We start from the raw sequence: 25,618 nt of genomic DNA on the forward strand, positions 1-25,618 counted from the left end.
TCCCACATAGAAATTTTTAAAAACTTATTTTCATACAGGTTTTCAGAGCTGAAGTTTTTCTAGATATATAAAGGGGAATTAGCAAAATCAACTGAAGGAAAATGTTAGTGCATGTAAATAAAGTTTACGCGTACACAGTTGTTAAGACAAAACTGAGCTACATGTTGCGTTTGGTAGGCACAATTTACATAGCACTCACACTAGAGTGGTCTTATTTCCTGCTTTGGTCCCATCTGAAGGACTCACTACTCCACGCTTCACCCACCTGGCGTCTTCAGTGTTACCCAAACCCTCCCGCCCCCTCACCAGAATCTTCACGAACGTCTAGCGGTGTCAGCGTTGATGGCCTTCTTGTTTTGCCACACGCAGGCTTCCAGCTTCTTTCCGATCCAGACTGCCACCCACGTGCCCCCGGGCTCACCGCCCACACCCGCTCGCACAGCCCTCTGAGTCCCACTAAGCTGCCGCCTTTCCTGACCGAGAACAGTCTAGTGCTCACTCGCCTCACTCACAGAGCGGAAGACAGCGACACAGCTGTTCATGGCTGCACGGAGGCTGCCGTACTGCACGTCCAGGGTGAGTCCACCGCCTCACATTACTTCTGACGTACCATCAGCCTGTACGCCTTAGGGTTTCACAGAATTCTTTGAGCCCTGGTTGATCTCATCAAACTGACTTCACAAAGACAGCAACAACAATCTTTGTCTGCCAACACTGGGAGAATCACCACCTCTCACAGCATGAGGTGGTCACTGAGGCTGCCTTTCAGAACCAAGAGAGCTAGACACACAGAAGTGTGGCTTCAGCTTCAACCCGCGCCGCCATGCGTGAATAGTAAGGGGTGGAATCAGACTTAGTATTTTCCCCAGAGCAAAAAGAGAACGGAAGTAGGGTACCTATGAAAGCAGTGAATGTGAGACAATGAATATTTCCTTTTTCCGGTGCTCCTGACTTCCATTTTCTTTCATAGGCAGGAGCCCACTAGGGTTTAATGTTCTGGGATGAAAGAATTAAAGCATGAGCTCTGACATAGCATTAGATAAAAATCAAACTCTGCCGTTTATTAGTTTCTGTGAGCTCAAGAATAGGCTCAAACTCTTTTGAGAGTTCCTTCCTCCCTCCCTGCAATGTACTGCAGATGTAGTGACTTGCACCTTGCATTTGGACATAACATTTCTGTTTTGAGTTAATATTGTTCTAGTAATTATACAAACAGGATACACAATCTGATTAAAGATATAGAAGATATATAAATATTTTAGTTCTTCCGGGTATCCAGGGAATACTTAGCAAATGTCAACTACTATTATTCAACAGAAGTAAGCCAGATAATATATAGGGAGATTTGTTCATTTTGCAAAATTTCCTATATTTTGACTGTTACCTTTATTATTACTTGATAGCCAGGGTCACTATCTATTTAATAATAACATGTAACTTTTATGCACATTACATTTTTACTAAATTTCAAAACTGAAAGAATTCATTCATTTTAGAGGAGAAATTTTTCTCAAAATCCCAAAATATGTTGAGCCACAAATCTTTCCATGTCTCTGGGCATCTGCCACTTGGTGGAACAACAATGGTTAATGGAAAACAGGACAAGGATGCTTGGTGCTATTGCTTCAGCAATTTAAGTCACTTTTTCATGACTAATGAACACTGAGCAGCTGAGGATAGTTAGAAATCATCCCACATTCATTCGAAAAGTCAAGTAACTACTAGAAGAATAGAGAAGCACAGTTTCTACCTGACCAAAGGTCCAAACAGGAGCACCGTGGATACCAGTCACACAAACACTGCAGTCAGCAGAGGCAGAGATGACCAGTAAGTGGCCACCCCGCTCACACATCTCCAGGGAAGTTATCCGGTCCTCATGAGGCTGGAAGACTCTTATCAGAGTTGGAGCCCGTGTGATTTTTCTCTTACTTGAACCAAGACAGTATTCCTGGAAGAAAAGAAACACCAGAACTTTAAAAATCCAAACACTAAATGATCATAACATACATCACTTTTGAAAGCCTGATGTAGAAATTTAAAATGTAGTTTTGAAACAATAACCTACATTCCAAATGCAATAAAAAGGTCATGATAACAAGTTCGAAAACTTGTATTAGGGGCTGGGGATTTAGCTCAGCTGCACAGCGCCTACCTGGCAAGCGCAAGGTCATGAGTTCGATTCCCGGTACCGGAAGAAAAACAAAAAACAAAACAAAAGAAAACTTGTGTTAACATTTAAAAGAAATTCTCACTCATTTGACTGATCTGGGAAGGAGAAAGAAAAGAAGTAGAGAGAAGGACAGAAATAGAAAACTGAACAGCAAAACCACTGTTCAATAAAGATGAGCTGTGCATACATAGGTCATTACAAGCACATAATTTACATCATCTGACTATTGAGCAGGTAATCAGTATCATAGTGCAACAACAGAGGAACCTAACTCAGGATGATAATATTAGAGAAGGCGCAGGACTCTAAACTGTACTTATGTACTTACAGTCTTATTTAAAATAAGGTCCTAATGTCTAATTATTTGCAGACAAACAACACAGCAGTACCTCACTAACAATACTGATTTGCCAAGTTTGGTGACTGACTTGACTGTATAGTAAGATATTTTCAATATTGAGGGAAATCTGGTTTTCCACATTAATTATTTTTAAAAATTTTCTGCTCAATACATGTAAATGCTTTCTTTAAAATACTGAAAATTAGGGGCTGGGGATTTAGCTCAGCGGCAAAAGCGCCTGCCTGGCAAGTGCAAGGTCGTGAGTTTGGTTCCCGGTACCGGAGAAAAACCAAAAAAAAAAAAAAAAACTGAACATTAAATATTTCAAGATCTGATTCATACAATCAGATATAATTTTATCAGATATTTGTTCTATTCAGCACAAGGCACTCAAAAATAGTGAAAAGTATGAGAGAACTTTTTCAGTTTACCTCTATATTCCAGATTTTCAAACATCCATCCCGATCTCCTGTGGTGAGATACTGATTCCACTTGTCAGTAGACATGGTAATGGATCCAACTCCGCTATGAGCCGAAAATTCAGCCAGAAGTTGTTTACTGAATGTGTCCCAGAATCTGACATAACCCGATCCTCCACACGATACCAGGTTAGCTCCTCCTAAAGTGTAAAATAAATCTAATCAGGAAGGTGTAACAACAAATACCAGAAACAACTTCAAGTCATTTCGGACATCTTAAACATGTGATCTTGAAAAGGTGAGTAGCACTGAGATCAATTGTTAGAAACCCCTGGATTCTCTAAAATAAAAAATGGAGAAAAATCTAGAAGAGTCTCACTAGTTTGTGTTAAGTATTAAATGAGATAGGATCCATAAATTGTTCCACTGAATTTAGTTTCCTTTCTTTCTTCCTTTAATGTTTTGTTTTGTTTTAAGTTAGATAGAATCAATTTGTTTCTTCAAATGAAATTATCCAATATTAATTTCAATAGTATGATAAAAACCTGGTCACATAAAATTTATCCCTCCTAATAATCTATTGCATATATACATCAAAGAAGTGAAAGTCCTCATGCACAGATTTAGATGCATGTGTGTGTTTGTAACAGAATAGCTATGAATTTCTCTCTTTAGGAGCATGTTTGGAATTCTGTTTATTAGCTTGGTTTTAAACTTTTCATCAGAATTTTATTGTAAGCCCTTATAGAATCTTTATTATGCTTAATAGGTAGAAAACTAACCTTCTCACTCTCCATTTTTATATGCTTTGTGGAAGCACTTTACCTAAATTATTCTTCTGTGGAGAGCTGCTATTATTTGATAAATCTGTAGGTGATGTCCAAATTGCTTCACAAATGTAGTGGCAATTAACAATCATAGCTGTTTAAGGTAGAAATTTGTAGAAAGGTGGAAAATGGGTAGAAAGATGGCATGTAACTGCTTTAATGAAAACAACTTGAGAACACTGATAATATTAAGAAGAACTGCCTGGCAAGCGCAAGGTCGTGAGTTCGGTTCCCGGTACAGGAGAAAAACCAAAAAAAAAAAAAAAAAGAAGAATTAGTGTTGAGAAAATGAGAGTGATCTCAGGATAACAGTTCCTAGTGTATGAATGAGTTCTAGAAAACGGAAAGATTTATAACCTGTTCCAGTCCATTTTAAATATTCCACGGTTTCTAACATTCAAGGATTTATCTTTATGATGGCAAAAATTTTTATATGAATCACGTGGAGATTTTCCATTTTCAAATTAAATGTGTGAAATAAATGAATGTAGAAAATGTGGTTCGGATATTTTTCTTTTCTCAAATATATAATGCATTTGTCTAGATCTCTAACATTAAGGAAAACTACTTAGAATTCACCTAATTTAGGTTAAAGTTGAAAATATTTCCAGAAGCAGTTTTCTGTTGCAAGAGGGAAGGGAACCAAGCCGTGGGAGAGACGGGTGGGGAAAAGCTAAGAGGGTGGGGGGCCTCTACCAACTCCCATGGGGAAAGCAGCCGTGTACTGCCAACGTGCTCCAATAAAAACAAGCTTCAAAATGCATCTAAAATGCACCTAACTTAGGTGAAAGTTCCAGGAATATGTATCAGTCTCAGAGGCAGGTGTTTATTTTGGATGGATGCAGACTTCATCAACACCGTGCTGATACAGTCATTGCAAACAGAGGGATGACTAGGCAGTTATTTCATGTGCATTACATCCAGTAACTCCAATAAATTATCCAGTTACACCAATGTTAGCATCCATCTGAGCAAAAAATTAAGCCAGGACTCTTATTCCAAAACGTACATACAACTGGCAAATATTCTCAGAGCCCTATGCAAAAAGTAATTGAGACAGAGAACAGGACAGCTCTTTTCCTGAGATCAGCAGTTAATTCAAATTTTGTCGTTGCCTCCGACTGACAAGCTCCTCTTCATTTCTTCCCAGCCCATTTGGACACCAGATGCCTGTGCAGAGTCTCAAACTATTCTGCTGCTACAGGCAGACCTAAGCTTCGACTCATATATTTGGGACCTGTATCTCACTGTGTCTTCTACCCCAGTAAAACATCTCTGTACCACTGCTAGAAGGCTAGTTGTCACTACTGCCCCTATAAAATAGTTTATCAGAGTATTTTTCACTCTTATCTGGACACACGGAGCCCTGGATTCTCAGAGGTCAGAGGTAATCTGTCCCCTGCTCCTGTACCCCTCCTCCTCAATCTTCACCTTCCTTGCAAGGGCCCACGGCCTCCCACTCCCCAGTACTGACTTGCCAGCAACATGGAGCCAAATGCCGCAAAACCTGGACAGAAGCAGATGGAACTTTCTTTATTTCTCCCTTTCCCAACTGCCGGCAGAGTATAAATATATACTTTACCTGTTGCGGCCATGTTTTTCCTTGCTTCAAGGAAACAAAGCCTCAGAACAGCGTTGTTACCCTCGGTGTCGATCTCGGAGGTACGGGCTGCCCCGCAAGCCTGATCTGCCGTGGCGGAGGTGGAGCCTTTTGCTTCAGCACTGAAAAGCTTGTGAGGCTCCGTATCTGTGATGAAGACAGAGCCAGGTGTCTTAAGGGAGAGAAATATTTTCTATTCAAACTAGGAAATGTGGAGAAGTACAGGCCCACCTCCGTCTTTGCCTCCACTGACCCCACCAAGGCTCAAGGTAGATGTGCAGCCCACAGCCAGCCAGCCCCGTCTTTCACTTCCTCAGGCACAACTGGAGGGTTATTTCACTTAATTTTGTTTTCTACGTTCTAGGCCATGTTCTCCCTTGACATGAATTCATAGGGACTTCATGTTATAGTTATTGCTGATAACCCAGAAATCCTGATGTGCTCAAGACAAATGTGTTTTTAATAACATGTCATTTCCAGTTTATTCTTCATTAACACCAACTTTGAAAGTATTTAATATACATGAAATGTAGTAGCTATAAATGTTGAATTAATTTCTTAGCACCGTTATCTGCCATTCCCATGGGTACTTCGGTTAGCTGATGAAAACCTCTCAAAGCCTCGCTAAGGAAAACTGAGAACATTCGTCTCAGAATCTACGAATAGTCTGCACACAGCTTTGAAAAAACTCTGCAGAAGTATCTTCAAAATCTCAAAGCAAAATATCTACAGCAGCTGGGCGTGGTGGCACACGCCTGTAATCCCAGCACTCGGGAGGCTGAGGCAGAGGAATCGTTGTGAGTTTGATGCCAGCCTGGGCTACAAAGTGAGCTCAAGGCCAGCCTGAACTGCATAGCGAGACCCTGTCTCAAAAAGACAAAAAATAAAATATCCATAGCAATGCCCTTCGAGTCACTTAGAAAGTTGGTGTATTTATTTTTCTCCCTTATTTCTCCGTGTACTTAATCGGGAGCACCGTGCAGTTGCTGTCTGAGGAGGGTGGTGCACTCTTAAAGGCCAAAGTAGAAGAAGCAAAAGTCCCTTCTCCACAGCAGGTCCAGATGAAGCCTAATGGTTAATGCTCTGCCACGAAGCAGGTCAGAGCTCTGGGTCTATGGCCAAGGACTCCCTCAGCCTCTTAAACTGCTTTCCTCACTCCCAGTAAATCACTTTGGCTTTACACACACACACACACACACACACACACACACACACACACACGTATCTGATGACCAGTACTTCCCTAAGGCGGGACTCATTTTCTCTGAGTTCGTCCAATTGAGACGGTAGAAGCTGGCTCAGTCCTGAGGACTGGCATATTCATTACCCAAAGACATTAGTCTAAGGAAAAACCTTTAGTGTGTAAGAAAACTACAATAAAATGTGAAAGGCAATTGTCAAGACACGTTGTTTAAGTATAAAATATTCATGTGCATGGCTAAACTCCCATAAAATACAATACACTCCTGTCTAATGCTCCTCACCGGTTTCTGAAGTAAGGAACAATTTGATCTCCAGGCGGCGTGATACCTAGTGCCAACTGCAGGCTGAGTGTGCACAGCCCCCACGCGTCCCAAGGGCACCCAAGGTTCACTCAAGGGCATTTTGGCCAGGGTTATTGGCACAAGCTAAATTAGATAAAAATGAGAACCCTGCCCCCTGCCGTGGGTAATGCAGAATGCTGATGTAGCACAAAGGTACGGCCGGCAGGGGAGGATTCACTAAGCCAAGTAAATCTCCAGGTTCTTTCAGCCACTTTGACAAGAGCATCACCGATCCTTTGTACTGATAGCCGGTCATCGGTCATCTAGGAGCGAGCTGCGTGCGACACATGAACGCACAACCTCGCCAGCTGCGGCCCGACGCAGCCGCGTTGCTTTCGGTTCCGACTTGCACGCACCTGACTTCGATTTTAACGGCCTCTGGTAATGCGGGTGGAGGACACAGACAGCGTTTTCTGCGCTGTTGTTCCACAGGACGATCTCTCCATCGTAACTTCCTAGTGGGACAGGGCAAAGGACGTAAGTCGTCAGAATACTGGAGAGGAATACAGGAAGAAATTAAAAGAAGTCGGTGTCCAGGTATGTCACACAGCACCTAGCACACGGCCACATTCTCCCCATATTCGAAGGAACTCAGGAAACGCTCGCACTTTTATTCACACTAGACTCAGCCCTCCCAGAATACGCGTGCGGTGGGCGTGTGGACGTGAGCGGCGCCTCCTGTCTGCGTTGGGACAGAGGCTCTGCGGCCGGCGGCTAGAGTTCGAGTCCAGTCTGCCCCGCGCGGGGAGTGAGCTGGTGCACGGGAAGGCTGCGATCTCCCCACCTGCAGAGCTGCGGTGATAACTGTAGCTCCTAAGGGCTTTGTGCAGAATGCAAAGTATCGACAATGTGCTGAGCATGGTGTCAATACTTAAAAAGTAATTGCTGTCATACACCTTCATTACCGAGTAATGAAGAAGCTCCAGTCCCCCCACATTTCTCTTTCCCCACACTGTGTGTGTTGGGGGGTCCTTTCAGTCCCATACACTTTGTGAAATGTTGCTTTCTCCCATCTGGACCCTGCAGGCGGAGAGGGCGTCACGGCTGCGTCTTGCGGAGAACAGTGAGGCTCGGCCTGGCGCAGCCCGTCCCGGGGGCCGTGCGCTGCGGCCGGGGTGGACAGCCCGCCCCGCGCCAGGCGCCCCGGCAGGGCAGAGCCGCGCGGGGGGCGCACGCGGTGACTCCCTCGGGATTGCGGGCAGGAGAGAGGACTGTGCTCTGCATCTGTGTTTCCTGGAGAAAGAAACCCGGGTGACCCAAGAATCGGTCGAGGAGAACGGCCTTCGGCCGCCTGTGTCCTGACCATCTTGCCCCTGATTCTGCAGCGGCTTTTGCGAAGTGCTTCACCAAACCTGCTCCTATGGCGGTGGTAACACGAGAAGGACCGAAGAGGGTACTTAGGCACCAGCGCAGTGGCGTTTCTTCTGTGTTTTAAGCCTGCGGAGCTTGTGTGCTGTTAGCACATGTTTGCAGCGCGGGATGTTCTACCTCCACCGGAGGCCGCAGGTACTGGTGATTAGCGCACCTGGGGCTCCCGATTCCCCTGCCCTTCGCACCCGCCTCGCCTCCCCCGCCCCCTCTTTCGCTAACGTCTTTGTAGTTCGTGTCTGTGGCCCGTCACCGCTGGGCGGGGGGCCGGCACCTGTTCTCCACGCATTGTAAGTCTTTTACAGCCCTTTCCTTCGCACCTCCCGCGTCTCTCCTCTCCTGTGCCCTTTCTATTTCCCAGCCCTGCTTCTGTTTCCTTCTGTCATTCTTTATTATGCTTTTAATTTGCACTTTGGATTACTCGCATGAGAAAAACTGTATGGCATGTCAGTGTGTGTCTCATTTATATTCAACTTAACATTTCATTTTCAAGGTGTGTCCATCTGCCTACAAATCTCTCAAATTTATCCTTCTTTATAGCTGAGTAGTATTCCATTAAGTATAGATTGACAATGGCATTTTATGATACATTCACAATAATAACCACTACCCAGCTTTATGGCTAACTATTTCTGTCATATTTTAGCATGTGCTCCTCCCCAGCTGTGTGATGCTTTGATGACTGTAAAGCCAATTCAACTAGAGAGCCAGCCTTACCAGAAGGTGATTAGGACAGCCCTGAAAATGAATGAAACTTGAATGTAAATAAATCAGTAGGTCTCATCCATAACACTTCACAGACACCCTGGCTCTTTCCTTCTAAGTCTTCACTCCTCCTAAGTGAGGGCATTTGGGGATCTATGAAAGACATTAGGATCAAATACAGACCTCAGAGTTTCACGGTGACACTTGTTTTTAAGTAGCTTTCTAAATAGCTTTTATAAATAGCTTTCTCTGCCTAGAAATGATACAACAAAGTTAATATCCGTTAACATGTTCCCTCTAAGAACACTCAGGGGATCATCTAAGAGCTTGGATTTACAGATACGTCATGATGATTCTGACTGACGTTATCAGAGCTAAATTATTCCAAAGGGTTAATACATTCTCATTATGAAACTTCGGGTGCCACCGAAGTATAATCGTACCTAACGGTCCTACTGCTGCTCCTGAAAACTGGACAATAAAAATCAATGGTACTCTTTAAAATAAAAAATTTAAAACAAAAACAATCAAGGTAATATTTACTTACTGATGTGTTTATTGTTTACCAAGCACAATGTTGAGCCCTTATACAGGTACTCTGTACCTTATTTTTATATCTTTCAATGTCATTCTTTTCTTATCACTATTTGGGTGTTTTTAAGACAGGGTCTTGCTTTGAACTCACTGTGTAGTCCAGGCTGGCCTGGAACTCGCAGTGATCCTCCTGCCTCAGCTTCTTAAGTTCTGGGATTACAGAAGTGTGCCACCACACTGGCTCTGAATGTCATTTTAAATGCCACGTAGTAGAGAGGTGATCTGTACTTTAAATCAAAACATAGATATCACACTACAGCAAGAGGAAGGACAAAGATGTGAATCCAGAGAACCCTCATAGGAGCTGATGGTCATAGCCATTAATGCATTGCTCTTGAAATGGGAACCAGCGGGAGCTTCCTCTGTGGGAAATCAATTCGTTTTGCAGTTGAGAAAAGTCTTCTTTAAATTATGAGCCAGACACACCAAACTGCCTCTAGCCCAGTGCCAAGGGAATGTTCCTTCACCTGTGGCGAGAGTTTGTGGAGGTGAAAATGCAGCACACAAGACGTCGTCGTGGTGCTGGGCTCCTCCTCTCCATTCCTCAGGCTCGATGAGAAACTGACTGGAGTGCTGGGGTCGAAACACAGTAACAGCCCTGGTGAAAAGAACACAGAAGTTAGCTCTGCACCTAAAACTGATATAGATGTGGAGGACCCACTCTCCACTAGAGCAGAGTGATTCAAGGGTGCAGAGGACTTCTCCACGTGAGCACCACGAAACCACTAAGACTTTATGGCAATACTAATAAAAACTGAGGCAGAGCTGTAAACAAATACCACTTGGTGGTTTAAACAAAGTCAGTGAGAGATCTCATTAAAGCTTCTCATGTTAAAATCCCCGTGGCCACAGGCTTAAATGGCCACAGACTCTATTTTCTTGGGGTTCCCTAAGTCTTGAAAAGCTAGTTGAGGAACACACTTGGGAAAAATGAGCCATAAGGCAGATACATCGTGAACCGAAAGAATAGTTTAGGAGAATCAAGCATCCTGAGACGTTGCTAACCAATTGGAGTTCAGACAAGAATAGACAGGGAATAAACACCTGGCACCTGGTGGAGACGGAAGAGGTGGGCATTAAACTGTGGGAGCGTCGACACCACCCTGTTTCCGCTCTGGTCTGAGCCGGGGTTACCAGCCTATGCCGCCCTCTCCTCCCTTTCAGAGCCGCAGTCTCACATGAGCATCTGTAACCACAAGCGTGGTGTCTCCGTCTCGCCTCCTCCTCACCCTCCTGTCCACTCAGGAGGCTTCCAGGTGTCCTGTCCACGCCATTCACGGGTCTCGGAGGGAGGGACTTTCCTCCCCTCCTTCAAGCATCTGTGCTACCAGTGCTTCTTGCTCCTCCTCCTGCTCCCTTATCTTGTATTCCCCCATCGCTTGCCGTCCCTGCTTTCTCTCACCCTTTCAATATCAGTGTTCCTTATTGTCTCGCTCCACTCCTTTCTCTCTGTTCAAGCAGGCTTAACCAGACACCCAGGGCGCTACCATGAGTTCCAGTCTCTGTTCCATATGAACGGCTCTGAGCTGATCTTCATTCCTAAGCTTTGCCAGCGTGGAATAGTTTCCACTTTCCGGGTGACAGCTCCGTGCAATGTGTAAGCAACAACTCTTAATACATTAAAAAAGCAGACATTGCCATCTTCGGTCCACACCACACCTCTACCCTGAATCCTCAGGTGTGATGCACAGATCTGCATCACAGCCGCCTGGGTGTCTGTCTTCCTGGGCAAATCAAATGCTCAGATTTTACCTCTGCCAAAACACACTTATAATTTTAAGCAGCCAGCGATAGGTTCCTACTTCAGTGTTCAGTGCCCCACGGCTGAGCAGTTCTGAAAAACTTCAGACCAGTGTCACTGCCTCTAATGTGCTCTCCTCCGGCGCATTCTTCATTCTATTCCTGGGTTAATCTTCCCAGCTGGGGTTCCTCATACCCATTCATTCTACATGAATTTCCTGCTTCCGTGTGAAGTCTCTGTTCACAGATTCCATAGACATAGAGCTACAAACGTAAGGGAACAAAGTGAAATATGAAAAGTGGCAAATGGTAAGAACTGCTGATCAACTGACATGAGAGTCCGGAGCAGATAGATCTACAAAGGTAAGAGAACAAAGTGAAATCTGAAAAGTGGCAAATGGTAAGAACTGTTGATCAACCGACATGAGAGTCCGGAGCAGAAATCACGGATGGCATAATTGAGGGGCTGGTAGTTCAAATGGGCCATAATAGATAGGACGGATCTGGAGCAGGAAACGCTCTGGGTAGAGTAAGTAGCATGATAAGAGGTGAGATCAACACCCTGTTTCCGAGCATTTTCTAGCTTCCATTTTCTATAGGATAAAGCTCACATGTGGGAGTCTGTTTCCCAAGATCCGACAGTATACAGATCCAGTCTACTTTAAAATTGTTTCTCGCTGTCCTTCTACCCTGGCTGTTCAAATTTATGTGAATGTTCAGTTAAATATTTGCCAGGGCAGTGGAAGTCACTGGGGTAGATATGATACACTTTCTTAAATGTCAATCCTGCACAGAGTTTGGGGAAATACTTTTCTACCAAAATAAAGATAGAACACAATAAAATGCAGTTTTCCTAAATGTTAAAGGTAGAACGTGTTTTCAAGTCTATTTCTTTGGTGAAGGAACTGTTTTGAACTCTCAGGGATATTCAGGGGCTGAGTTCCCGAAACATGCCTTCCTGTCCAACCCAAAGTATAATCTTTTTGTCCTCTAAGCACCTGTGCATTTCTAACTGCTTTGTTTTTAGTCGAGATATCTCTTCTATCCCTCTGTGGATTTCCTTTCACTTATCCCCACACCATCCTCTCCTCTGCTTGGTAAGTGTGGCTGAATACATTACGGATGAAGAATGAGGCAGGACTGGGAGGAAGAGGCCCTGCCTACATCTATTATCCCTTAGCCAAAACTCATCTGAGTGTCTGTTCGCCAAGATTCCGTATTAGGTAGGTATGCTAAATATATTCAAGGGACACTACCCGAAGGCACAGAGGGATTTTCTTAAACTGGTGTGAAAAGCAGCCCTTCTGCTATTTGACCTTGTGTGTCAAGAACTGAAGAGCTAATTACCTGTCACCCTTCCTTTAAAGCCCTGATGTGAAATGACACTTGTCCTTAAAATGCCTGAAGAATCTACACTATAGTTTTCATTTTTCAATTTCAAAGACAGCTTATTTTAAGTTTGTACTTTTGCCAAGAGTAAAATTAAAGTTCACAGTGAGCAGATTTCCGGCCTTTCTAGGGGTTCGAGAGGCTTGTTGCTCCGTGCCCCGCTCATGTCTGGAGGCCTGAGAGGCCTGCGGCTGAGTCACTGCATCTTGTGATGAGGGTGACGTCTGGAATTCAGAATTCACATGATGACCAATTCTATGCGAACGAGGTTAGTTTATCTATCAAGTGCAAAAGAGCACACCAAAAATGGGGGGGGGGACTTTCTTTTTTCTAGGAAGAATGAGTGAGGAAACAACCTCCTTTTTCTTTTTGGTGGTACTGGAAATCGAAGCCAGCACCACTCAGTCTGCCAAGCACACACTTTGCCACTGAACTACACCCACAGCCCTGGAAACAACGTTTCGACTAAAATTTAATCATCCTGAAATTGTCATAAAGATAACACAGGAAACGTTCATTCCCTCGGGTTAACTGTTCACATGTTGCTGATCATTTATTATAAGACTTATTAATATCTGTCCTTTGATTTTCTGATGTTTAGGCTTACCAAGAGTATTGCAAAGGTAGAGAACGAATACCACATAAATCAATTCGTTTTGATTTCTTTTCTTTGTTTCTTCTCCCTAAAATTGGTAGACTCTAATTTTGGACACTGGAATAAACACCAAAGTTTGTCTGTGAATTTCAGGCATGACCTGTCCTCCCCTTCGCTCCAGCATGGTCAATTTAAAGTAAGTTGCTGTTGTCCACAGAACTTTCCATCCTGATTCTTACCCTCAGAAATGAATTAAGTCACGTGAGATTGCAAGTTTCTTAGTGAGGCAACTGTTAATAATGTAATAGCTTGTAATATATACATTTTATTCTTGAGTAACTTCAAATTAGTAATGTTACTTCATTTAAAAATACTTTTGAATCTCAGATAAAGTTGGTGATGAAATGTTTTAACTCTTATACCTTACATGAAAACTGTGCACGCATTCTGGTTATTTTTAAGATTAATGCTTGGCAGAAAACATAAAAAAATAGAATTATATCACCTGTTATTCATTAAACACCTGCTTTTCTACGGAGTTCCATGAAGGAACACACTTATAATAGTATTTTCAGAAATATTGCAAATTTGTGAAAGATTTACATATAATCTTTTATAATATATTTAGATGTCTAAATTTTTAAGGAGATAAAATCTTCATAAGCAAAAGATTCTCACAAAAGCATCTAACATGTATATAAAGTGATGGATATGTTAATTAGCTTGCTTTAGTCATTTCACAATTTCACAAATATCAAAACATTAACTTGCATACCACAAATATATATAATTTTCTTTGTCAATTGTACATTGATAAAGTAGGAAGAAAACAGAAATTTTTCTCCTACACAAAGGAGAGAACATGAAAGAAACTAAGTCTATTTTGTTAATGCATTGTAAGTAGAGAATCACAGAATTTTAGGGCTGGTTAAAAGCTTTAAAGAAACATTATGTTGCATATTACATGCCTACTTTGAACAAATGAAAATATAATCAATGATCTATTCATTTAATTTTACCGATATAATTGGGCCAAAGATCCAAGAAGGGATTTCTGAACTGACCCTATATGAATTCCCAACTGTAAGTATAAGTATATTTTGCTTAAAAATTTAAGAAACATATTTCTAGTAGTTTTGAAGTTTGAGCTTTTCTCCTGAAAGACAAATTCTCCAGGTATGAACGATCACATCTGTAAATAAATCGCCTGGCGTCTCTGCTTAACTTTGCTTAGGAGCACTTCACGGTGGTATTCACTATGTCCTGCCTTGTAGGTGTTCTTCAAATAAGCTGTGATATCTCTGACGACAGAAAGCACGATTTTTCACATTAATCCGCTCTGTTTCCTCACTCGGTGCTTCCTACCTAGGTGCAGTTTTTGAAATATTTATGGGAAGGGAAGGGAGAGAGATACTCTGAGTGAATCTCTGAGATGCTGTTAAGCTGACAACAAACACTTCTGTGTTTCTTCATCTGTATAGAGCCGATTTATTAGGCTCGCTTCAAACCACCAACCTACTCCAGCATTTGTTTAGAAAAGTGTGTATAGTTGCCTTTCCATGATTTTGTGTCCCTGTGTTGCTCAGCTTTTCGTTACTGTGACAAAGCATCTGACCTAAGTAACTTAAAGGAGGAAAAGTTTGTTTTGGCTCAGGGAATCGGAGGTTTCCATCCATGGTCAGTGGGCTTCCCGGCAGAAACGCGGGAACCGGGGGACGCGGAGGAGGAAGCTGCTCCGCACGGCAGCCGAGAGCAGATAAAGAGCAAGTGTGAGAAGAGGGAGGCGCTGGCGACAGAAGCATCGTCTCCCGAGTCCGCCCCAGTGAGCTACTCCCGGCAGCCAGGCCCTCCTCCAATCGGCACACTCCTGCTCAGACTTTATTAGAGGACTGCGGCCGCTCTCTACCACCTTCCGAAAGGCCCCCTCAGGGCAGCTTGGGGGACACCTTCCGTCCGAACAGTAACGGACTCCATTCGCAACCGACCCACTCAAGACCCAGATTTCTGACCATAGCATCGACTCTAACTCCAAGTCCGCTGTCTCCTGAGTGCCTGTAACCTTGGCTGGCCCACTCAACCTCTTGAGGCTGAATTTTCTCTTCTGTAAAAAAAGTATAATATTTTCCCACCTGGTTCATTATGAGAAATACAATAGATTTTATTATCTACATTGCTTGTCTCTTGCAAGGAATGAGGATGTAGGAAATTATTATCTCTAATCCTTAGTGTTCCAACCTATCTAAACAACATTCATTAAATTATTCAAGGAGATCCCTGCACACCCAATAAGCAGCTGATGTGTGCAAGCACACAAGCACACCTACGCTGAATCGCACCATCACCTGGAGAGCACATAGCACACGGAGGACATGTTTTCATCCTGGAACTTAGCATGACTGTCTTAGTGAAGCAGATATTGAACAAGCCTGAAATAGGAATAAACACCAGCTATGCAAAAAAGAATGAGAAAAGGATTTCCAGGCATGGAGAAAAGAATAAAGGGATAGAGATATGAAACAGCATACCTTGTATGGGGACATATTGCCAGCAGGTTATTTGATAAGGCTTAAAATAGACACAAGAATGTATAAAAATGAAACTAGAGAACAAAACGTAAGTCCAAGGGAGAGGGCTCTTAAGTACGTTTTGTAGACACTGAAAGGTTTTAAAGAAGAAAGTAATATGCATTCATTGTACAAAGGAATCAGTGTACTGAAACTTACAGAATGTATTAAGTGGTGGGAGGTGGGCTTACCAGAAGAAAAGACAAATTAGAAGGTTGTGACATTTATCTCAGTAGAAGTAAGACTCTGAATAATATAGTTCAAGTATTCATGGGAGTGCGTTTAGGAAACATTTAGGATATAAAAACAGTAAGACTTAGCGATTACTAGGTTGTGAGGTTGAGTAAGAAATGGAAACCAAGATGGACAACTAGCTCTCTGGCCATTAACTAAAGCTCCAAACCTAAAATAAAAAGTATGCTTTGGAGCAGGGGACAAAAAATAAATTAATTTGGCATTACAGTCAGTCAGACTTAGCAAGCAAATGGGTAAGAGCTTGCACAGATTAGAGCTGAAGACAAAAATTTGAGGTACATATAAAATATCACTTACCTTGCAAGACGAAGTGAAGGATTGAATTAGATAATGTGTATAGAGTGTCTAATGTTTCACAGCAATATAAATAAAATAAACGATGTGTTCAGGTACTTCACTCTAAATGTAATTACTCCTCCACCCTGGGCAAAATTATGAAACTGATCTCTGCATTTAGATAGAGCCCAAAGTTAAAGCTACAACTTACCCTACCAATCACTCTCTGGTATTTACAGAAACTTTAATAAGCTAACTGTCAATCTTCTGGTTATTTCTTTTCTAGTCACTGAGCTATTAAGGAGCTGGCTTAGTAGATCATATTTCTGTAAATCTACCAAACAGTTGTGCACCATCATGCCTCTTCTGTGAAAAGTGTCTGAGTAAAAAGGATCCTCTGCTTTATCCAGCAAAATCCATCCCTACATATCACCTTTGACTCAGAAAATATAACCTTAAACCCCCCAAAGTAAGAGGGAAATAATACAACTGAGAGTGTATTATTAAATTGTTCATTCCAGCTGAAGAGTCCAACTCTTGACAAACTTCAGAAAGATGAAAAAAGGAAGACGATAGGAGAAGTAATCATTTTTCTCACTCTCATTCTAATGTTCCCAAATCTTCCGCCCCAAGATTTTGGCAAGTGACCACCCACCAGCATAGATCAGAGTATCAACTATCTCTTTAAATGATTTTTTTGTAACAGTACATCTAATCTTTCACATTTTCCTTTATAATCAATCACAAAAGTTTATACTTGCAGCTAATTTCTAACAACATTTAAAAAAAATAAAAGTGGTATCTCCAAGTTTTGACATATACAGGTTAATTTTTTAATGCTCTTTTTGTTTTGTTCAAAATTTAAATTAGATCGGTGGGAGAGCACACATCCATTCTGCCATGATATTAGAGAATTAAGCTTATTCATTGCCGTGACCTAGAGATTTCTAGGTCGTAGACAGTTAGAGCAGCTGTGAGCTGATAACGGATCGTGCTTACTCCCAGGAATGTGAAGAGGTCTTACCCTTTAAAGGAGAGGGTGATTGAATTAATTCATAATTGAAATACAACAGTCTGTAATATAGATTTTTATTATCAAACTACTCTTGAAAATAGAGCAGTTTGCAACACTGTTTGCTACTCTGCTTGTTCATCTACATTAGAAGAAAAATCTTTCCTAGCTTGATTGAAATCCCAAATATACACTGCTCATTTTCTAAATATAAAATCTTAACCTGAGTTTCAGATTATTAAGATCGTAGTTCTCTAATGAATAATGTTGGACAAATTATCTGTTAGAAAAATACTTTATGAATTATTGAATCTATGACAAGTATATTTTCAAAATAGATCACACTTCAGTTGTCCTAGTGCTTATACAATACCATACGAAAGGCTCTGTTTATAATTCTTTAGTTTTCTTAGAAAAAAAGTAATTTTCCTCACAATGAAGCAGAAAAAGACTCCTCCTAGAGAGGAGTAAGTGGCTGTGAAAGGTGCTTTTTCTGCAGCGATATGTAAGTAAGGCTGACACTAGGAGTGAGTGGGTCGTTTACGTCCCTGACGCCCATTGAAGACAGGTTCATGAGAAAAGTGAGTCCCACACAGCCGAAGGAATGTAACGTGCTAAGCATCTGCTGACCTTAAAAGTGGGGAAGCTTTTGCATCTCAGTGTGATGAATTGACAACTGGTGGGCAACATGGAACACACAGATGAACCGAACCAGTGCCGTGCTGGGTATGGAAGGCCCACCTGAGGATTGTTGCCAACAGCATAAAAAGGAAAACAGGAGGGGAAGAAAGGGTGCTATCAGTTCTCCTGGAGGTGCTACTGCTTCTCCTGGAGGTGTTGGTGCTCCTGGAGGAGCGTGTCATGCTGGCCATGGTGGTATAAATGTGACTATTATCATTGGAGGAGCTCGGGACCTTGTTGCTGAGATTGGCTACAGTTCACTTTGGGGGAGCTCTGGTCCTCACTTTGAGCATCATTTCCTGGCTCCAGTACAGATCCCTCAGCCTGCTAGCTTAAATCCTTTGTCCCACTGGTGCAGACTTTCTAGCTTCCACCACTGACCTTGGGGCCTTCTCAGCATAGATTCTCAAAACAGGACTGCACGAGACATTGTCATGGGCTCTAGGCCTGCAGCTGGACTCGTGTGGGACACTGTTATGGGCTCTAGGTCTTTAGCCGGACTCATGCAGGACATTGACATGGGGTCCAGGCCCTCAGCCGAATTCTTTGGGTCTTTACTGTGTGGACAGATTTCCTGCACTCCTTTGTATTTGAGTCTTTGGATGACTATTATAAAACCCTATAAATTATGTGTCCGGCTATTAAACTGTTTCCCTTGTAAATCTTGACTACACACTCAGCAAATGATATTATATCCTTATCTGGAATTTTTCAGATAAAGTCAAATTCCCAAAGCTTCAGAAAGCCTTGTAGCACTTCACAGAGCCACTTAAACCGTATGATCCTCTATTTTATTCATTAAATTTTCAATTCCAACTACAGTTGTTCCCTATCCTAGGTCACCAGCAAATTACTGACTTGGAATCACACAGACTTCTGTGTTCCTCTTCTTTTAGATTTTGATTCAAATAAAACCTACATGAAGCATAGCATACCTCTCCCAGCCTGTAACCAGTATTGTCTTCTGGATAACGAGGATCTGTGAAATATCCACAGCACCGTCTTGTCCAACATTGAGTGTGTGGTGACAATATCCATTAAAGTCCCAAATCTTTAAGAAAAAAAATTAAAATCACCTTTGAGATAGGAAATGAAAATATCTCCTTCAATGCCTAATCAACATTGTGAATAGGATCATTTTAAACACTTGTATTTATATTCTAAACTAGGGTTGATTCTCTTAGGTTCTGTATAACTAAAGAGAATTCTTTCACTATTTTGACAGTTACCCTTATATGTATTATTCTTGTGACCCTGTGAAAACTACATGTTATATACTTGGTCTTCTACCTGCTCCCTGGAAAATGCTCGTAAGTGCTCTCGAAGTCCCTGGAGTGAGGAGGGCCTTTGGTGTGCTAAGGAGGCACCAGTGACTGAGAACCCCTACATGGCTTCAAGATGGCAGCTGCTCCCCGGAAAGACGGAGGCAGTACAGAGTTGGGACTTTCAGCCCCATTCCCCTGTGTATCTCTTATTTTTTCAAAATTTTTATTGTCTGTATATATTATTCAAAACATTAATTAATTTAAAAACACAGCCTTCAAGATCACGATAAATGGGGCAATAATTTTGAGTCTCTGAGTGCATAGGTACTAATTTGGGACCCTAAATTAGAGGCAAGGTTGGAAAGTATCCTTCGTTCCTGATTCTTCAGAGGACATGCACGGAACAGGCCAGCCCTGATTTACGTGTTTCACTAAGGCTGCCAGATCTCAGAGCTCAGCTGGGCTACGGATGCACTGTCAAAGCAGTGATTATGCTACTGAATTCACAGGAACCTCAAAGTTGTCCAGGCTGCTGCTCAGAATTGCAGGGTGCGTATATTCTTCACCCATGATGCTTCATTTTCATCTGCATGATTTTTACCGGGTTCACCTAAAATAATTCTCAAAACAGGTTTTGCAAAGATCTGACCACCCAAGGTCCTAGTAAGTCCCTTAACTGAGGGCATTTTATCAACATCTACAAGATCTGACCGTACCCTGACTCTATGACCAGTTTCTTCTAAGAGGGGGGAAATGGGGCCTAATCCATTTGCGTCACTGTTGAGTTCAGCCTAATACCCTAGGACTGACAAATGAGACGCTGGCGTGCTCCTTTTGCCCAAACGGCTGTCGACCTCTGCAGGCCCAGCTATGCCGCTTTTCCTTTCCCTCGATGTCGGTATAAGGGTTGTTTGGGCACCTTCGCGTATCTCCCCAGGGCTCCTGTGAGCCACTTGTCTTTACCTGAACACGGTTCCCCACCTGTATCCGACTCCTTTTCCCTTCCCGGCGCCAAGTTTCGCTAACCTCCGGAGGTCCTCACTGGGAACCCACATAGCATCCCGCACCCCGATATTCACAACTTAGAATGCCCAGGAATACCTGCCCCTAACTCTGCAGCATTCTCATTACAGCTCCAGGTGACATTTTGGTCACCCCCTCCCCTCTGCAGCCTAGCCGAATGGGTAACGCACCCGCTGGGGCGGGCCTTTCACAGACGGCGGCGGAAGGCAGCCCGGCAGCTCTCTGACCCCGGTTACGACAGATTCGAGAGCTGTGCGGAGTTTATTCAGGAGACTGCCTGAGGGGTCACCAGCCATCCCCGATCTGACTATCCTCACTCTCCCACCCAGCGCCGCGGGCAGAGTCACGGGTGGACGAGATTACACACAGCACATTTCTAGCTTTGCATGAAAATTTCGTTTTGCGAAGTGAAATCTCACCTTCCTCCCAGAAAAAATGAGTAATAGTTACAAAATAAGAAAATTGCAAGTAACAAGATAGCGTGCTTAAACTATTACCGGATGGATACTAAGTACGATTGTGATTGCTCTTTCTGCTTTATTCTTTACTTCACTTTCATAGTGAGAATGGGAATTATTAAACGGGTTTACTTTTAGATACTCATTTTATGAAAAAAGTTACAGCTGTGTATTTTTTTAAAGTTTCCTAATTTAACCTAATTTCTCATCAGACACTTAGAAGAGACCTAGAGACCCTAGCCGAAGCACATGAAAATTTTTCAGGGCTTGTATTCCCCGAAGTAATCCCCATTCGGTACACTGAAAAAGATTTCCTGAAGTAAGTAAGCTAAGTTATGATAAATAATTTACTTAGAAAAATCATTTATGCATTTTTCCACAGCAGGCTGTTTTCCTAGGAGCTGTGTTCTCAGAGAGTTTAAGTTACTTATCTCTCAGCTCGTCTCATCCCTCTACTTGAAAGACCAAAAAGGCAAAAACAAGCGCATCTGTAGCAATGCCTCCTCACGCAGCATTTTAGCCTCCCCGTCTCCGAAGAGAAAAGCGTCGCCGCGCTCACACCTTTACAGTTCCATCTGCGCCGCCAGTCAAAAGCCGGGTCTCATTTGCGTCAAGGGCCATCGCGCTGATTTCTGCGTCGCCATGGCAACCGGTAAACTGTTTGATTTTCTGCCCAGTGTCTATCATCCAGAAGGAAACTGTAGACCCTGCATCTGAGCTAATTATCTAAGAGCAAACAAAATTGCAGAGAAATTCACTGTAGTCCGAAGAGCAAATGTTTTTATTTAAATAAAAATATATAGCCTGTGCATTTCCACCACCGAGATCCCGCAACAGAGAGAAATTTTTGTAATCTGTTTCCTTTCTTTTTGTGAAACTAATAACATCTCAATTTCCAGGCCAGGGCTGAGGTAATGAAGTCACAATCTCCTTTATCAGGGAAGACAGAAATCTGCTTTCCTAACCCGCCGTTCGGCTTTGTCTCCAGAGGCCGCCCTGAGACCCAGTCTTGCTAAGAATAAGCATAAACCTTTCGCATTTAGGTAAGAAATCGAACTTTACTGGGAAAGGTGGTCTGACGCTACCTAATGCGTGAAAGCGTTTTATTATGTTAGCTTCCGTTTAGCATTCAGAAAAGAAGCACCGCCCATCAGGGGAAAAAATTAATCTTTACAGATTACTAGAGCTGTTGCTTTTTATGCCGTTGCCTCTTGCTTTGGCTGTTTTCAAGGTGCTATGTACATTTTTACATCTGAACACAGCTATTTATATCTTACTATGAAACAAAGAACACAGGTTAAATATAAGCCCGCATGTATACTTCAGAGAAAAGCAGCGAAACACATGCTAACGGGATTGGGCTGTGTGTCTGCAGCGGTCTGAAGCTGAGAAACGCCGTAGTGGCAAACAGACCACCGTGTTCACCTGCAGGTGCTTGAGCACCATTTAAGGAACTTATGGGTTAAAACCGCCCAGCGATATGACTGAAGAAAAGTCAGTAATGAAAAAATTATAAACACACATGCGCGTGAATGGCAAATTGTCTGAATCAACACCTAAATTTTGAGAAAAGACAGTATTTGGTTTTCTAGTTGGCTATTGATCCCTAGCGTATAAACATAATCTATGATGCATGTGTTAAATGGGAATTCCTCATTTTCATAATCAAGCAGGCTGGAGTTCGTCAAATGCGTTCTGGGCAGCACAGGAGGGAGGCCGTGGTGCGTGAACACCCGGCCGGTGCCCGTCTCCACGACGGGAGGGACCGCGACAACGAATCGCTGTTCCAGAGGCGATGGTCTGGGCGGTGGGGAACCCGGGGCGTGCGTGCTGCAGCGGGCTGCTCCTCAGCACTGCCAGCTCTGGAAGGCTCGCCATCACCGAGCTAGCCCTACGAACACAGCCTCCTCAAAAAGTTCAAGCACCCTGTACCAGAACGGAGATTCAGCTTCACCTGGCCCACGCAAGAAATGTTTCAAGAGCTCCACAAGTTATTTAAAGGTGCAGGCTGTGCTGAGAACTAGACGGGGAAACAGAAGCTCATGCAGCTACGCAGAGGTATGGCTCCTGGGTGAGCGGAGCGCACAGGGAAACCCAAAACCCGCTCAGTGCGGTGGGTGATGGGCTTGGGAGTGGAGCGGGAGGGGCAAGTCAACACTGAGACACGAGCTGATCGTCGATCTGGAGTTGAAGACAGAAACACTCATTACATGCCAGCCTTCTGCACTGGTTATTTCATTTGATCTTTATTTTTCAAAAGTCTGTTTTTAAAAATTGGCTAAGTAGCATTTCCAGGCTTCTGTAACTAGGTTTAACAGCTGGGGGGACAGCCGTGCTGGAGCTACCTGCTTCCAGCGTAGACCCTCAGGTAACTGACAAACTGCTTAAAAGACGAGAGGGCTTGGGAAATATTCCACATGTGAAAAACAATAAGGCGCTCGAGAAAATCTGAGTTGCAAAGAATCTGAAGGGACAAATCTGATGGGATAGCAGATGAAGAAGCAAGTTGGAGATGAAATTTTAGAAGTCCCTAGCATGTAGTTCCAGAGAATATTGAGTAATATATAAAATATTTCACTGGGCGTGGGTTGATAACTTAGATTATCAGCAGGATCTGTAATTACTTAAAAGATTGAAAACATAGTTTTTCTTAATGAGGAGAAGCGTGTATAGACATTCTGATAACTGGCTTGTGAAGACACTGCTAGCGGTGGAATGGAGCACAGGCTCACGTTTCGGAGACTACGTGTCGGCTCCACAGCAGGGCAGGGGAGAATCTCACCACACACCGCTCCAGAGGGAGGAAGGAGAGGAAAACCGAAGAGATGGGCGCCAATGAGCAACATTTCGTCTCAACACGGCACTAAGCCTGAGCGTGTGATCTCTGCTGGCCTTTTCTTCCCTGAGATTACAACGCTGATGAGAAAACTTCTTCAATGATGTAAAACTCTGTGCTACACATTTTCCCACAATGGTATCAAAAGTACCTAAAATGTTTAATTACTATTAAAGTATGATGTAATTTCTCGAATGAATGATCTGGATCTTTGAAACAAGGTGGCCTAACAGTTTGATGATCATTCGTGTAGCTGTTGGTGTGGCTGTTTGGTTTTGCTGGTGTGACACAGGCCGTAGTTAAGATCCCTGGGATGCTACGGCCACGTGGCCTAAGCACAACCGTCAGCTGCCTCGCCTCAGACATGTAAGACTAACTTCTCTCGGACTCAATTCCCTCATTTGTAAACCTGAGGCAATCATAATAACTACTTCAAAACTTTGTCATAGGCTTAAATAAGCTAACACTTATAAATCACTTACCATAGTGGATAGCATAGCAATAAATAAGGCATAAAAGTAGCCATTTTTGTCATTCTATGTCCATTTGCCTGACCTCTTGTTAGGCGCATGTCACTTTACATATCCAGGTCAACTTGAAAACCAGTATCTTGCTTTCTTCTCACCATGACAGTGAATGTAGACAATTTAGAAACCACACTTTAGAGGTACTTTAAACTTTCAAATTATGTCAGACTTGTGAGTTTTTCACATAATTGCATAGAAATTTGGCTTATAAACAAACCCAGCAAAATATAATTTTTTAAGTATAGCAAATTTTTTTCTTAGAGGTCTTTTAATAAAATACTGAAGGTTTTAAAGGATCTTATTATTTTTATCCAAAAAACATTTATAGTGATTTTATTATGTGGTAGACACTTCAGTATTAAACAGAGACCTTCCTTAGCAGAAATAAAAAGGGCAAAATAAAATTTACAAGGCCACATTCCAAAGAAAGGCCTGCTTGCGTGTTCACACGTGGCCTCACCACATGTAAAGCGCCTCGTTATCCAGCCGTCAGTTACCTAAGGCAGACATGTGATCTGGAATTAGGAACCCTCACGTTTCGCAGCTTTGCACACTCGCTTTCCCGCCCACCTGGCTGAGCACCAGCATCTGCTCATCACTTTTCACCACCTTTCCCTGCTCATTTAACAATTTCTCACGGAATTTGCATCAGTAGTGACAAGAGCGTAGAGTCAGTCTGGTTTCATTTTATGGCGCTCTGCCTTCCGGTGCTCTCTAGAGGAAAACAGAGTGTTGAAACTGACCATGTCACAAACATGCAGCCAGTATCATCCAGAATCTACTCCTACTGTGACAGTATTGGGGTCCAGGAATAACGCACAAGTGAAAAGCCCTTCACAGACTAGTAAGGGAAGAGCGCTCTTAATGTCACTTGGCGGAAGAAGGAAATTGTTTGACTGAAAGATAGTAGGGACTTTATTTTAGCAAACTGTTTTTATTCATAACAGAGCCCTGGACTTAACCAGCAACACACTTATGCACCGCATTTTGATGGTACCAAACCTTTTCACTGTACAGTTCGTTCCTGGCTGTCTTTTCTTGGACTAAACTTCAGCTAGTAAGGATTGGCCCACCTGACCAACTACAGAGCTGAAAAGGCATCATCCTAACAACTGCACTCCACTGCAGATGGGCCTCATGAGCCCGGCCACCCTCTAATGGGAACGTGCTCCAGCTTATGTACCTGAACTAAGAGCTGGTTAGGAATATGTGATGGAGACCACTACGAAACAGATCCGAGCAGGACTTAAATTAACCAACTGGCTTTTCATGTTCACTTGTGCATCTGTCCAAGGCCTGGGCTCCTTGTCTGGAGGTGGGCTGTGGACTCATAGTAAGTGAACCTGTGTGAGTCACTAACCCCTACTAAGGTCTGTATTGATAACGAAGCCGGAAAGCCTCAAAGGGTAAGACAAAGTCACAGCCAAGTA

At 42.9% G+C, this 25,618-nt stretch overlaps 1 protein-coding gene across 6 annotated transcripts in view; it reads right to left on the reverse strand.

The window, feature by feature from the left end:
- The window catches only part of Wdr49 (WD repeat domain 49), a 138,940-nt gene that overhangs the window by 43,687 nt on the left and 69,635 nt on the right, over positions 1-25,618 (reverse strand). For 5 of the 6 annotated variants that reach the window (XM_013518658.1, XM_013518662.1, XM_013518661.1 and 2 more), the window contains 7 exons: positions 21,387-21,551; positions 19,015-19,130; positions 10,035-10,165; positions 7,257-7,355; positions 5,339-5,503; positions 2,942-3,129; positions 1,751-1,948 (listed from right to left, as the gene is read on the reverse strand). In XM_013518658.1, the coding sequence (XP_013374112.1) occupies positions 1,751-1,948; positions 2,942-3,129; positions 5,339-5,503; positions 7,257-7,355; positions 10,035-10,165; positions 19,015-19,130; positions 21,387-21,551 (1,062 nt within the window). The remainder of the gene's footprint in view (positions 1-1,750; positions 1,949-2,941; positions 3,130-5,338; positions 5,504-7,256; positions 7,356-10,034; positions 10,166-19,014; positions 19,131-21,386; positions 21,552-25,618) is intronic. The other variant, XM_013518660.1, reaches the window with a different exon arrangement.

This window comes from Chinchilla lanigera, unplaced genomic scaffold (assembly GCF_000276665.1).
Source record: "Chinchilla lanigera isolate Chin_1 unplaced genomic scaffold, ChiLan1.0 scaffold00047, whole genome shotgun sequence".
Lineage (NCBI taxonomy): Eukaryota > Metazoa > Chordata > Mammalia > Rodentia > Chinchillidae > Chinchilla > Chinchilla lanigera.